At 37.6% G+C, this 15,466-nt stretch overlaps 1 gene segment (V, D, J or C); it reads left to right on the top strand.

Moving 5' to 3' along the window:
* Positions 1-12,589: 12,589 nt before the first annotated feature.
* Positions 12,590-13,148, top strand: LOC124235060 (T cell receptor alpha variable 2-like). The segment is given in 2 exon segments: positions 12,590-12,672; positions 12,853-13,148. Coding segments are annotated over 2 exon segments (360 nt in total).
* The last annotated feature ends 2,318 nt before the right edge of the window (positions 13,149-15,466 follow it).

Below are 15,466 nucleotides of genomic sequence, written 5' to 3'. Positions count from 1 at the left end.
CAAAAAGTTAATTCAAAATGCATCAAAGACCTAAATATAAGTTCTAAAACTATAAATCTCTTAGAAAAAACATAAGAATAAATCTTTGTGACCTTGAGTTAGGCAAAGCCTTCTTAGATATGATATCAAAAGCACAAGTGACAAAAGATAAAATAGATAAATTGGATCTAATCAAAACTAAAAGTTGTGTGCTTCAAAGAATACAATCAAGAAGGTGAAAACACAGCCCGCAGAATGGAGAAAATAGTTGCAAATCTCATGTCTGATAGGGGACCTGGAACATATAAAGAACTCTCACAACTCAACAATAAATGTCAAAACTCAATTTTAAATGAGCCAAATATTTGAATAGATGTTTCTCCAAGGAAGATATGATATGGCCAATAAGCACATGACAAGATGCTCAACGCTGGTAGCTATCAAGGAAATACTAATCAAAACCACAGGAAAATGCTACTTCACAGCCACTAACATGGCTTAATCAAAAAGACAGAAAATAACAGTGTTGGTGAAAATATAAAGAAATGGAAATTTCTGACACTTTTATGAGTATGTAAAATGGAACAGCCGCTTTGGAAAATGGTCTAGAAGTTCTTCAAACCATTAAACACAGAGTTATCATATGATCCAGCAATTCTACTCCTAAGTATATACCCAAGAGAAATGAAAACATGAGTACACACAAAAACTTACCACGAATAATCCAAAAGCAGAAACAACTTCAATGTTCATCAGCTCTTGAACTAATAAGTGAGATATACTATATCCATAAAATGTAATATTATTGGGCAATAAAAAGTAATGAAGTACTGATACATGCAACAAAATGGATGAGCCTTGAAAAGATTATGCTAAATGAAAAAAGCCAGTCCCAAGTGGCCACATATTGTATCATTCCATTTACATGAAACGTCCATGATGAGAAAAATCCATAGAGACTGCTGTGGTCTGAATGTTTGTGTCCCTCAAAGATTCATAATTGAATATTAACCTCAAAAGGTGATGGTATTAAGAGGTGGGGCCTTTGGGGTTAAGGGTCTTATAAAAGAGTCTCAAGAGCAAAGCCTTGCCTCTTCCACTATGTGAAGACACAGCAAGAAGGCACCGTCTATGAACTTGAAAGTGGGCCCTCACTAGGCATCAATCAGCCAGTGCTGATCTTAGACTTCCTAGCCTCCAGAACAGTGAGAAGTAAATTTCTGTTTTTTATAAGCTACCCAGTCTGTAGTAATTTGTTATAGCACACTAAATGGACTAAGACATGGACAAAGTAGATTAGCGGTTGCCTAGAAGGAGTTTCATGGGGGCAATGATGAGTAACTGCTAATGGGTACAGATTCTTTTATGAAATTATGAAATGTTCCAAAATTGATGGTGGTGATGGTCAGACAACTCTGTGAATATACTAAAAACCATTGAACACTGTACCGCTGCACACTTTAAATGAGTGAATTATATGGTAACTGAATTATATCTCAGTGAAACTGTTACATAAAAACAGACAGACAAAACCAAAAAGTACCACAGAATTTCTCTCTGGACTCAGTTTGGATTCTCCATACCATTTGAACATTGCAGTAATGAACACCAGGCTTTTGCATTATATAGCTAGATGACATAATGACTCTTATCTTTCATATTCCATTTAGCAACCCCAATGTTTCTTTCAATTATACATTTATGCCAGCCTTGAATTACTATTGCTACTTTATAATCTGATAATAATAGATGTCTATTGAATATTTATTAAATTAATTATGACTACATGACCACCCTCCATAGACTGCCATATTCTCATAACTAGGCTTTCCCTGTTTAGATTTGTAAATTTTTCTTTTTTTGGAGGATAGAGAGTGAGAATTGGTCTATTTGAATCTTTTTCATAGGTCTAATCTTGCATTTACCTTCACGGCTGGATACTTTTGTTGATTTTTTTCCCAGAAAATTAGAAGATTTTATTTAGAATAAGTTTGAGTGTCATTCCATATAACTTCTCCCAGTAAATGTTAATTAATACATTCACCCAACAAATTACTATTAAGTGCAAAGTTTGTGCCAAATTCTATGCTAAACAATGAATAATGTGGGCTTTGGGAACTGCCTTTGAACATGGGAAGTACAAGATGCTAAGGAAAATAAAAGGAATTTTATTGAGGGAGATTTTAGAACTATTTCTATGAGAAGAACATCACAGAAATAGTTGTAAAATTCCTAAGTGACTGAATATATTTCAATCTTTAATCTTAGAGTATTGCAGTAGGAAGCTCTTCGCTGAACCTTGCCACTAGGGGGAGGTAACGCTTTTGAGACATTTATCTTGAGACTGAAATAGAAACCTTGAAAGATTGCTGACTGACTTAGTTCCCAGTTCTAAGTAAAGAAGTTCACAAGTACAGTCACAAGAGGGAGCTGTTAGAACTAGAAACTGAAGCTCCTTCCAGGGTGAGGGAGAAGTTATTGTGCAGAGAACTTACTTGCATCCCCTTCATCAATGTGTACTTCATAATCACACACTGAGTGTATGCACAGCTTCATGGACACTAGTAAGCCCCTTCCCAAATGCAGAGCAAAAACCTGACCCCCCTCATGGGAAGAAAAGGGAGAGATGAATAATAGTTTAATTTTAAATGGCCAATATTTGTTCCTATAGTGGAATAAAAGGCTTAGTTACTGTAGCAGAGAAGGATAAGCAATTTTAAATTTTATTCTATCCCCTTTTGTTAATAATAACCACTTTTGAGAATAACCAGAGAAATTCCTTTATGTTTATTTATGTTATTACCTCTCTTCTAAAATGACTTCATTTCATTTACCTTCCCAAATCTTCTTTTCACATCTCTTCCATCTCTTCTTTTCTCCTTAATGTCTTCAATGCATGTCACCCCTAGGCATGGGCACGGAGATGAGAATATATGTGTTAAAGAGGGACACAAGTGGAACAGGAATAAGTACCATCCAAATCATTGGTTCCTGAATTAAGACCAGGGACATTCAACAATGTCTGTCTAGAAGATGCTTAAGACATCATTCCAAGTCTTTAATCCATTTTGAGTTAATTTTTTTGTAGGTGTAAGATAATGGACTACTTTCATTCTTGGCATGTGACTGGCCAGTTTTCCCAACACCACTTCTAGAAGAGACTATCCTTTCTCCATTGTAGGTTCCTGGCTCCTATGTTGACAATTAGCTGTCCATAGATGTGTGGATTTGTTTCTGGGTTCTCAATTTTGTTCCATCGATTTCCATGTCTGCTCTTCTGCCAGTTCCATGCTGTTTTGATTACTACAGCTTTGTTGTATATTTTGGAATCCGGGAGTGTGCTATCTCCAACTTTGTTGTTTTTTCTCAGGATTCCTTTGGCTATTCAGGGTCTTTTCTTGTTCCGTATAAATTTTAGGATTCTTTGTTCTATTTCTGTGAAAAATGTCATTGGGACTTTGATAGGAAATGAGCTGAATATGTAAATTGCTTTAGGAAGCATAGATATTTTAACTATCTTAATTCTTTCCATCTATGAGCTTGGAATATCTTTCAATTTCTTTGTTCCTTCTTTGATTTCTTTTATTAATGTTTTATGATTTTCAGTGTACAAATCTTTCATCTCTTTGGTTAAATTTACTACTAGGTATTTTATTCTTTTTGTTGTGATTGTAAATGGGATGTACTCTTAATTTCTCTTTCTGTTACCTCACTGTTAGTGTATAGAAAAACAACTGATTTTTGTATGTTGATTTTATATCCTGCAACTTTATTGTCTTCATTTATTATTTCTGACAGTTTTTTGGTGGATTCTTTAGAATTTTCTATATATAGAATCATGTCAGCCATAAACAGTGAGAGTTTCACTTCTTCCTTTCCAATTTGGATCCCTTTTACCTCCTTTTCTTGCCTGAGTGCTCTGGCTAGGACTTTCAATACTATTTTAAATATTAGTGGCATGTATAAGCATCCTTGTCTGGTTCTTGTTCTTAAAGGGACAGCAGTCAGTTTTTCATTGTTGAGTAGGATATTACCTGTGGATTTGTCATATATGAACTTTATTATATTGAGCTACTTTCCTTCTATACCCATTTCATTGAGAGTTTTTATCATAGATGTATGTTGGATATTGTCAAATGCTTTCTCTGCCGCTATTGAGATGATCATGTGACTTTTATTCTTTTTGTTGATATGGTGTATCATATTGGTTGATTTGCAGATATTGAACCATCGTTGCATCCCTGGAATAAATCCCACTTGATATGATGCATGATCTTTTTAAAGTATTGCTGTATTTGATTTGGTAGTATCTGGTTAAGGATTTTCGAATCAATGTTCATCAGTGGTATTGGCTTGTAATTTGCTTTTTATGTGTTGTCATTGTCTGGTTTTGCTATTATGAAAATTTTGGCTTCATAGAATAAGTTAGGAAGCACCTCATCCTCTTCAATATTTTGGAATAACATGAGAAGGGTAGGCATTAAATCTTCCCTAAATGTTTGGTAGAATTCACTAGAGAAGCCATATGATCCTGGAGTTTTATTTTTTGGGTAGTTTTTGATTACCGTTTCAACCTCTTTACTTGTGGTTGGTCTAGAATAGATTCTCTATTTCTTCTTGATTCAGTTTTGGAAAGTTCTATAATTCTAAGAATTTATCCATTTTTTATAGGTTATCCAATTTGTTGGCAAAGAACCTTTCATAGTATTCTCTTATAATCATTTGTATTCCTGTGGTATCCATTGTAATTTCTCCTCTTTCATCTCAGATTTTATTTATTTGATTTCTCTCTCTCTCTCCTTTTTCTTTTTTTTTTTTTAAAGATTGGCATCTGAGCTAACAACCGTTGCTAATCTTTTTTTTTTTCCTGCTTTTTCTTCCCAAATCCCTCCAGTACATAGTTGTATATATTTTAGTTGTGGGTCCTTCTAGTCGTGGCACGTGGGATGCTGACTCAGCATGGACTGACAAGCGGTGCCATGTCCATGCCCAGGATCTGAACCAGCAAAACACTGGGCCATCACAGCAGAGTGCACGAACTTAACCACTCGGCCACAGGGCCAGCCCCTGATATTTCTCTCTTTTTTTCATAGTGAGTCTGGCTAAAAACGACAAATCTTGACTTTGTTTATCTTCTCAAATAAACAGCTCTTAGTTTCATTGATTCTTTCTACCACTTTTAGTCTCTATTTTGTTTATTTATACTCTGATTATTATTTCATTCCTTCTACTGATTTTGGGCTGTTTGCTCTTCTTTTTCTAGTTCTTTTAGGTTTAGTGTAAGATTCCATATTTGAGATTTTTCTTGTGAATTGGATGAAGCCTGTAGTGCTATAATTTTCCCCCTTAGTCACACTTTTGCTGAAAACCATAAGAGTTGGTATGTTGTGTTTTCATTTTCATTTGTCCCAAGGTATTTTTTGATTTCTTAATTTATCCAATGGTTTTTCAGTAGCATGTTGTTTATTCTCCACATATTCGTGACTTTCCCAGCTTTTTTCTTGTAGTTGTTTTGTAGTTTCATAGCATTGTGATCAGAAAAGATGCTTGATATAATTTCAATCTCCTTAAAATTATTGAGTCTTGTTTTGTTTCCCAACATAGGGTCTATCTTTGAGAATGTTCCGTGTGCTCTTGAGAAGAGCATGTTCTGTTGTTTTTGATAGAATGTTCTCTCTCTCTATATATTTAGTAAGTCCATTTGGTCTAGTGTTTCATTTAAGGCCATTGTTTCCTTGTTGACTTTCTATCTGGATGATCTATCCATTGATGTAAGTGGGATGTAAAGGTCCTCTACTATTATTGTGTTGCTGTCAATTTCTCCCTTTAAGTCTGTTAATAGTTGGTTTATATACTTTGGTACTCCTCCGTTAAGTGCATATATATTAATAAGTGTTATGTGTTCTTGTTGGAATGTCCATTTTATAATTTTATAATGCCCATCTTTGTCTCTTATCTTTTTTATCTTGAAGTCTATTTGTCTGATGTAAGTACAGCTACACTCGTTTTCTTTTGTTTGCCATTTGCTTGGAGTATCATCTTCCATCCCTTCACTCTGAGCCTGTGTTTGTGTTTAGAGCTGAAATTTGTTTCCTGGATGCAGTATATTGTTGGGTCTTGTTTTTTAATCTATACAGCCAGCCTGTGTCTTTTGATTGGTGAATTCAATCCATTTACATTGAGAGATTATTGATATATGAGGGCTTAATACTTCCATTTTATCTTTTGTCTTCTGGTTCTATATGTCTATTATTTCTTTTTATGTGCAATTCTGTCTGTCATTTCAGTTTGGTGGTTTTCTGTGATGTTTTTCTTAGTTTTCTCTTTATTTATGCTTGTGAGTGCTCTGTTTTTTTGTTTTGTGGTTACCACGAGGTTTGTATAAATATCTCATAGAGGAGATAGTCCTTTTTCTAATAGCTTCTTATCCCCATCAGCCTATGCAGGTTCCATCCCTTTCTTCTTCCCCTTCTATGTTTTTATTGTCACAATTATGATTTTTTCTGTTGTGAGTTTGTGAGCAAATTGTATTGGTTATAGTTATGCTTGATGCTTTCTTTCCCTTTATATTTCATGTTATAATTAAGTGCTTACTAACCTCTTCTGATGTAGAGCTGCAATTTTCTGATTCTGGCTGTCTATTTATCTATTTTCTCAAGATTTTGTAAACCTTTGGTTTTAGTTTCAGATAGTAGGGCTCCTTTCAACATTTCTTGTAAGGCGAGTCTAGTGGCAATGACTTCCCTTAGCTTTTGTTTATCTGGGAAAGCTTTTATTTTTCCATCATATCTGAAGGATAATTTCACTGGATATAGTATTCTTGGCTGATAGTTTTTGTCTTTTAGTATTTTGAATATACCATTCCACACTCTTCTAGCCTGTAGGGTTTCTGCTGAGAAATCTGCTGAAAACCTGATCGGGGTTCCTTTGTGGGATATTTTATTCTGTCTTGCTGCCTTTAATATTTTTTTCTTTCTCATTGACTTTTGACATTTTTAATATTATAAGCCTTGGAGAAGGTCTTTTTGCATTAAGGTAATTAGGAGTTATATTAGCTTCATGTACTTGCATGTCCAGTTCCTTCCTCATGTTTTGGAAGTTCTCAGCTCTTATTTCTTTGAATAACTTCTTTGCTCCTTTATCCCTCTCTTCTCCTTCTGGAATACCCATATCCTTATGTTACTTTTCCTAATTGAATTGGATATCTCTCAAAGAGTTTCTTCATTTTTTAAAAGTGTTAATTGTCTCTCCTCCCCCACCTGACTCATTTCTAGGTTTCTATCTTCAAGCTCACTAATTCTCTCCTCCTATGGTCTGCTCTATTGTTTTATTTTTTAAAAGATTTTATTTTTTTCCTTTTTCTCCCCAAAGCCCCCCAGTACATAGTTGTATATTCTTCGTTGTGGGTCCTTCTAGTTGTGTGCTCTATTTTTAATGCTTTCTACATTATTTTTCATCTTATTATGTTTTTCACATCCAGAATTTCTGTTTGGTTTATTCATAAGTTTCGATGTCTTTGTTGAAGTACTCTTTCTGTTCATTAATTTTATTCCTGAGCTCATTGAACTGTTTTTCTGAGTTTTCTTGTAACCCATTGAGTTTCTTTATGATAGCTATTTTGAATTCTCTGTCAGTCAGATTGTAATCTTCTGTGACTTCAAATTTGGTCTGGAGAGCTGACATTCTCCTTCTGTCCTGTCACATTACTGTGGTTCTTCATGGTGTTTGATGAGTTATTCCTCTGCCAGTGCATTTGTAGTAGTAACCATCTTTCTTCCTTGGGTATGTCTTGGGTTACTTTGGTTCTTTCTTGCTTCTGGTTGGATTTGAGAACCTGAACTTTTTGCTCTCCACTGCCTCTACCAGGGGCAGTCAGTGCCCTCCTTGTGCCAGTTGTGCCTCTGGGGTTGCTAATGCCTTCACTTTAGTCTCAGGTGTCACTGCCAAGATCACCAGGCTGTGAACACTTCTATTCCTTCCAGGGTTGCCTGGTTCTCATGTTCCTCCATGGGCTCTCTGTGGGCTAAGGTGCTGCTACCCCATACACCACCTGTAATGCTGCTCTTCAGTAGTCTGTGGGTGTTGGTTGCATCACTGCCGGGGGTGCTGGGTTCACAAGTGTCATTGCCACTGCCTGGGGCCTGGGACCTATGGAATCATATGCTCCATTGCTGGTGGAGCTGGTGTTGAGGATGCCACCACTGGGGACTGGGTCATCAGTTCTTCTGTGGCTCCTGAAGCCTCTGGTCACAGTGTCCACCTGCCACTGCTAGGTGGGAGTAGGGGCTAAGCAGGGAGAGGTTTTTGTTGTTGTTCGCTGTCCAGCCTCTGGTCTCTGGTGCTAACCAGTGTGTTCTGATAACTCAGGTTAGAGAGCTCTGCTACAGCTGGGAAAATCTGAGTTTTGTATACTATTCCCACCGTTGGAAAGACCTGGTCACTGCTGGGGGAGGGATAGAGGGTGGACACAATGGATCTTTTTGGGAGATGGGCAGGTAGCAAGCTGGTCCACCTTCTCTGCCCCTGCTGGGATTGCTCTTGGTGAGCAGGCTCATCTGCTGGGATACTGGCAGGTAGTAAGCCTTCTTGCCTTCTCTGCCCACCCCCTCAGCCAGGACCACTTGTAGGTGAGCAGGCTATGTCTGGTAAGAAATGGGCAGGTAACAAGCTGGCCTGCTTTCCCTGCCCTCTTTGGGACCTCTCATGGGCAAGTAGGCTGTGTCTACTAGGAGACAGGTAGGGAGCAAGCTGCATCTGTTTTCTTGCAGGTATGCAGGCCAATGTGGGGATCCACAGCCTGCATTGCTGCTGTCAGGGCAAGGGGAAGAGAGCTGCTCCACTACTTCGACTGCCTCTTGGGAATCCTGTCCACCCACCTTCATCTGTATAGATGCCTGGATCTCTTATGTATCCTGTTGTGCTGTGTAGGGAAAACTCTGCTGGTCAATGGATATCCAACTGGTTGTAATTTAGAGGGGAGAGACAAAGGGAAGAACTTACTCCACCATGATGCTGATGTCACAATACTTCACCCTGTTTCCTTTTTCTTTTCCACCACACATGAATTTATTTTTTTCCTTTCATTAATATGAGAATATTTTTGATAACTTAGATAAGGGAGGGAAAATTTTGCTGAGTACAGGGGCTAAGGTGAAAAGAAGAGTGGAGAGGGGAAACATATCATCTGTTCTCTTGTAGTCTTCTTGCACTGACTTTGAGCTCCCTGTAGAGGCAGAAGTTTAGACATAGAAGCTTATTGAAATATACTCAAAAATAACTTTGAGATATGTACAAAAAGTATGCACTCTTTTCCAGCACACATGGAACATTCTCAAAAACTGAGCATGTACCAGGATACGAAGAAAGTCTGTATAATGGAGACATTTCAGGTGCATTCTCTTTATGGTCATAAGCAAAAAGGGATGTCCGTTACCACTACTGTTCATTGTAGTCCTCCAGTAGTAGATGTGCAGAAGTATCCTCTAGTGTGTGTAGCGGGGACTGTGTTTAGCAGGGTAACAATGGAAGAGCTTTGGATATTCAATATTGAGTGCCATTGTTGCTGGTTGAGTGAATGTGTGGTGTTGGTGCTGAGTAATGATGACATTTGATTGCTTGCTTAGAGCATTCCCTGTGGTGTGTTTCAGATTATTTCTGACTGTATAGCATGGAATCCTCACTATCTACCTCCTCTATAGAGTCTATGGGCTACTTAATATCTTTTAATATATTCCTTTTCTGCTTAAACTAGCCAGAGTGAATTCTATTGAATTGCATCTGAAAATCCGACTGATTAAAGGGAGATCTTGATAAGGCATATTGCTTGACAAATATAAGATAATAAAAACAGTGTGGTAGTGTTTCAGAAAGAAAAAACTAGATCAATGAAACAAAACATAAAATTCAGGAAGAGACTAAATTCATAGGTAACTTTGTATGTAATAAGGATAGTACCACAAATCTGTGGGGGAAATGTGGATTTTTTTTTTAGTAAAGAGTGCTGGAAAAACTGTCCTGCTCTATGGAGAAAAATAAAGTTGCATATACACATGCAAATCTCACATGAATTAAAGCCTGGATGTAAAAGAAAAATGTATAAAGATAATAAAATACCATGTGGGAAAATATATTTGTGGCCTTGGGGTGGGGGAATGATTTCTAAGTCAAGATCGCTAAAACTCAAACCATAATATTTTAAAAAAGTGATAACTTTGACTCCATCAAAATGAAGAATTTCCATTTGAAAAAAGGACATCATAGACGAAGTTAACAGACTAGGGGTATACTACAAGGAGGTTTTGTGAGGTTGAACACATCAAGGAATCAACATATGAGGAACTCCTGCAATTTACTGAGCAAAAGACTGGAGACCTAATTTAGAAATGGGCAAATCATATGACTAAGCAATGTCAGAACGGGAAACATAAATGGATCAATTTCACTAACAATCAGAGTAATACAAATTAAAACAAGACAACACTCAGTATATTGGTAAACTTTAGGTAGTTTTATAATTTTTGTAGTTGAGGATTTGGAGAGACTTGAATGTTCATGTACTGCTGGTGGAAGTGTAAATGGCTATTGCTGCGTTGAATGATTAATTAGTGAAATTGAGTATGTGTAGACACTATGATTGGACAGTCCTTGCTGGATACATACCTCAAAGAGATTCTCACATAGTTCATAAGGGAGAATATAAAAATATGTTCATTGCTGTGTTGATGGCAGTTAGAGGCAGCCTACGGGTTCATCACTAGGTGATTGCATAAGTAAATGTGGAGGTAGCACATGCAAAATACTGTGCAGTAGTCAGAAATTTTGAACCAGGAGTACATAACCAGTAATCTAAGAAGTTTTAAGTTATCTATAGCTGCATAACGCTTGGCTTTAGGAAGAAGCTTCTCGAACACTTAATCAGCTTATTTGTAGAATTGTATTCCTCTTTTGTTTCCTTCCAGGCTTCAGTTGTCAGAAATTTCAGAGCTCAAATTAGTCACAGTACCTATATTAGTCCTTCCACTAAATGAACCTGTGTTCTTTTGTCTTTGATTTTATCATCCTAATATTACAGCTATATTGAAATTTGCTATTTTGTTTGGAAGCTTTTTGGGGTCATCAATACAAATAGAAAGTCTCTGTTAGGTGTAAACAATCATCTTATTATTAAGGAATCTGTCAGTAAAAAAAGAGAAAATATTAAGGAAGAAACAAATTTATCCTGACTTGGGAGACTATGAAAAAGGAAAGGAAATGAAATGAATCAAGCAACCATCTTAGGTTGAGAAAGAGAAATATTTCACTCTACGGAAGTATATGTTTAAAAAACCACTCGCCTGATTGAAGAACATCTTTTGGTGGGGCTGGCCCCGTGGCTGAGTGGTTAAGTTCGCGCACTCCGCTGCAGGCGGCCCAGTGTTTCGTCGGTTCGAATCCTGGGCGCGGACATGGCACTGCTTGTCAGACCACGCTGAGGCAGCGTCCCACATGCCACAACTAGAGGAACCCACAACGAAGAATACACAACTATGTACCGGGGGGCTACACAACTATGTACCGGGGGGCTTTGGGGAGAAAAAGGAAAAAATAAAATCTTTAAAAAAAAAAAAAAAAAAAAAGAACATCTTTTGGTAACCAGAAGGCTTTCCAAGAAAGCAGATATTTCCTCTGGATAGCCTTCATATCCCTATGGAAATTAAATTAGGATGAGGAATTTGAACAAAAGCAAAGGGCATGAAATCTTTTCAAGATCTGAGAAGCTACCAAGACTGTCTCAGGCTGTGTGAGGAAATGATTTTCTGTCAGTTCCCATGTATTCCTCTAGGCAGCAGTGGTGCACATCAAAACTACAGACTATGAATTGCCTCAAACCTTGTTTACTCTTCTTTTTCAAAAAAAATCTCAAGAAAATCTGTATAAAACAATAAAAGCGAGAATAAGAACAATTAAGCCCTGCATTAATAACAGAGGGGACAGTCTCAGCCTACAGAATGTGGATAGGTACCATCCAAAAGAGATCATCTCCAAACGCAGCTTTTAGGTCTTTCTTGACCCAGTTTCTTTTGGTTATAGAAATGCGTAACTGAGATTTTATTTCCGTACTCGTTCCAGAAACCACCTTGGATGCAAGGAGTCAAATTTTGATAAATATGTTTACATGGAAATTTTTATGCTTTAAAAAAACTCATCTCTCATCTACCACAGTTGCTAAGATTTCATGATCATTATTTTTAACATGTTCGCATGTCATCATAACACACATGATAAGTTCAGCATACTTTTTATGTGAATACACCACTCTAATTTGAATGATGAAGCAATCTCTCATCAATTATGTGACTCTTTCTGACACCCTTAGAGAAGAAAGCTGGCTTCTTGAATGATAAAATTTGCACAGTGTGGTGACCTCTGAAAGAAAGACACGTTCCCTTTAAGACTACCTTCACAGAACAAAGCAGAGTCGAAGTCACCATTAAGCAGCCTCACAACTGTAGTCACTCTTCTATAGTTCACAGACTCTGGCTGTGATGTCATTGATACAAAGAAGAAAATGCAAAGCAGGCAGTCTTAAATCAGCTTCCTGGTGAGCATCATACTTACAGCTGGGGCCTGAGACCAGCTGCATTTTAGCCATGGCTTTACAGAGCACTCTGGAAGCGGTGTGGCTGAGCCTCCTCCTCAGCTTTCTCTGGAAAGGTGAGTAGGCTCCTTCACTATCCGGTCTTGGAAAAGTGAGTATCATTATTTAAAAATTTGGGCTCATTTCATTTGAAAAACAAAAAATTCATATTTATTAATACTCACTGTACCCAAGGGGCAATCAGTAAGCCAAATAGCAGCATAAAAATCACAGCCTTCTTTATTTGTTCCCTGCAGTTGCAGAAAGCAAGGACCAAGTACTTCAGCCTTCCACTGTGGTATCTTCGGAGGGAGCTGTGGCAGAAATCTCCTGTAATCACTCTATATCCACTGCTTACAACTTCTTCTGGTACCTTCACCTCCCAGGATGTGCACCAAGACTCCTTATTAAGGGCTCAAGCCCTTCTCAGCAGGGACGCTACAATATGACATATGAGCGATTCTCCTCATCACTGCTCATCCTCCAGGTGCAGGTGGCAGACGCTGCCACTTACTACTGTGCTCTGGAGGACACAGAGGCAGGGAACCCATGAAGAGCTGAACAGAAACAGGGAGAGATCACAGCCTTTGCAAGAGGTGAAAAAGAGATAAGCAATAACTGCTTTCCCACCTAATGTATTTTTTCTCAAGCTTTTCCATTTGGCACTGCCATCAGAAAATAATTTGAGTCTAGACACACTATATACTAGCAAACTTACATAGGAACATATGCTTTTAGCGTGTGATTAAATAATGGTGCTATAAATCCATATTTCAATAGTCCTCTTGTTGACTGAAATATTTTTGACCCATTTATTTTGAGATGTGATTACACTGTTTTTGCTTTTCCTCATAAAACAAATGATGATGAACTTGTGATAAAAGTAAGAGGCATGTCAACTCTCTTCTTGCTCTCTGTGCTTGCATTTTAAATGTTATCTACTAGCTTCAGTCTTGTTGCAGGAATATTTTCAAAGCATGTCCATTTTGTAAAGGGTCATTTAGTTAATATTGGATAATATAATAAGAAGCTGAAAGAAAATGAATGAATGAGTGGCTATTACCAACAGCCCTGAGTTTGGAACCTCAATCCTTCCCTCAGGATACTTTGCTTATAATCTAACATGCAGACCCAGCAAGGACACCAGTGTCAATCAGTATATGAAATATTAGAAAAACTCAATCTCATTTCTAAATTTTAAACTAAAAACAAATACAAATGGAAGTAATAATATATTCTTCCCACATCGTTGTTAAATCATCTTGGTCTTCCCGCCCAGATGTGTCCCTCCCACTTTAGAGACCAATTCCCTAGGCTAGACCAGTGGTTCCTAAACCTGTTTATCAGAAGTATCTGGAATTTTGTGGAAAAAAAATTTTTTTTTTGCTATATTCCAGATCAACTGAATCAGAGTTTGCAAGGGTGGGGCCCAGAAGTCTGTGTTTTCTATGAAGTTCTTTCTGATGATTCTGCTGCTCAGCCAAGTTTGATCCAGGAATCTCAGACTCTGGACCCCAGATCTGAAGATTTTAACCATCATTCTCTACTACCTTTCACCTAGAATTATAGGTACAGGGAAGGGTTTAGGAAGTGATCCCCACATGCCAGTGCTTGCTATACAGTAGACTTTCAGTAGATATTTGCATATGGAAGAAAAATCAAAGGGCAGTTGCTGACCATAGAAGAAAAGAACATTCTAGTAATATTAAATATCATAAAGCTTTACCAGGATATCTCAGATAGCTTGGATCTAAACTCAAATTTTTAATAACATCAAAATATCTCCATTGGATATGAATATAAATTGGTATATGTTTGTACCACTTCTTTAGGCATATTGTGTTCTGGATTATTGTTTGTTTAAAAGTGTGTTAGTCTTATGTCTTTAACCAAATGAAATATTTGAGAAGAGAGACCATGTGTACTTCCTCTTTAAGAGTCCTACACAGTGTCATATGTACAGTCGTTGCTCAAACAGTGAATAAGTGTGTGGCCCTCTCTTTGCTTTGGTAATCAAGAAAAGAGATAGAATTCCCTTTGGTCATACTAGGAAGTTCTTTTCAGTTCACTGAGGAGTATGTATGTGGTATCTTGAAAACCGTACCTTTTACCTTGGTGTTTTGATTGTACTGTTCAAACTGTCAACAGCTAGACTTCCTACTAAATTTTTTCCAGATCCCATGTAGAACACTAAAAGTATCATTACCCAAAGGGGAAAGTGGAAAAAGAACAAAATAAAAGAAGATAATGCAGTTGATGGGAGAGGAATCACAAAGAAGAGAGGTTCAGTGATGGCTCCACCTTAAAGGTAGCTTGAAATTCTCAGTGCAATGGTGACAAGAAGAGAAGAATCTACAGAGGAGTAAAATTCCCTGTACTCTCAAATCCTGGGAGTTTGTATGTATATAAAGATTGCCATCTCTTTTTTTGTTTACTTCCCATAAAAACAAAACAAAATAAAAAATTCCTAACTGAAAAAGCTGTTGTAGGGATCCTGAGGATAAACATGGAGAGCAGAGCTGGAGAGCTTACCTGACAGGCCAATGCAGGTGGCAGGGAGCTGTCCGAAGTCTCCCTCTGGGCTGGTCTGTTCTTTCAGCTGCTAGGTGTGTCTGCCTTGATGGTAAGGTTTCCTTGGGGGCAGCATCTAGGTTCACCCAGGCTCTTCAAATGACTGAGGACCTCCTCAGTAGGGTAGTATTTATATCTGCCGTTGACTCCATGAGAGATCCAAGACCTTAACTCACTTCAGGACAGGGCTTATCCTGTCTTACTTCTATGGGCCCTGCTTTCTCTAACCTCCCTGTTTTTTTGCAGGGGGCATGGAACTCTCCTGGGGTCCTCTTCTACACCTTCTGAAGGTTAGGACAC

This window comes from Equus quagga, chromosome 2, assembly GCF_021613505.1.
Source record: "Equus quagga isolate Etosha38 chromosome 2, UCLA_HA_Equagga_1.0, whole genome shotgun sequence".
Taxonomy (NCBI): domain Eukaryota; kingdom Metazoa; phylum Chordata; class Mammalia; order Perissodactyla; family Equidae; genus Equus; species Equus quagga.
This window is presented reverse-complemented; position numbering and strand designations above follow the sequence as displayed.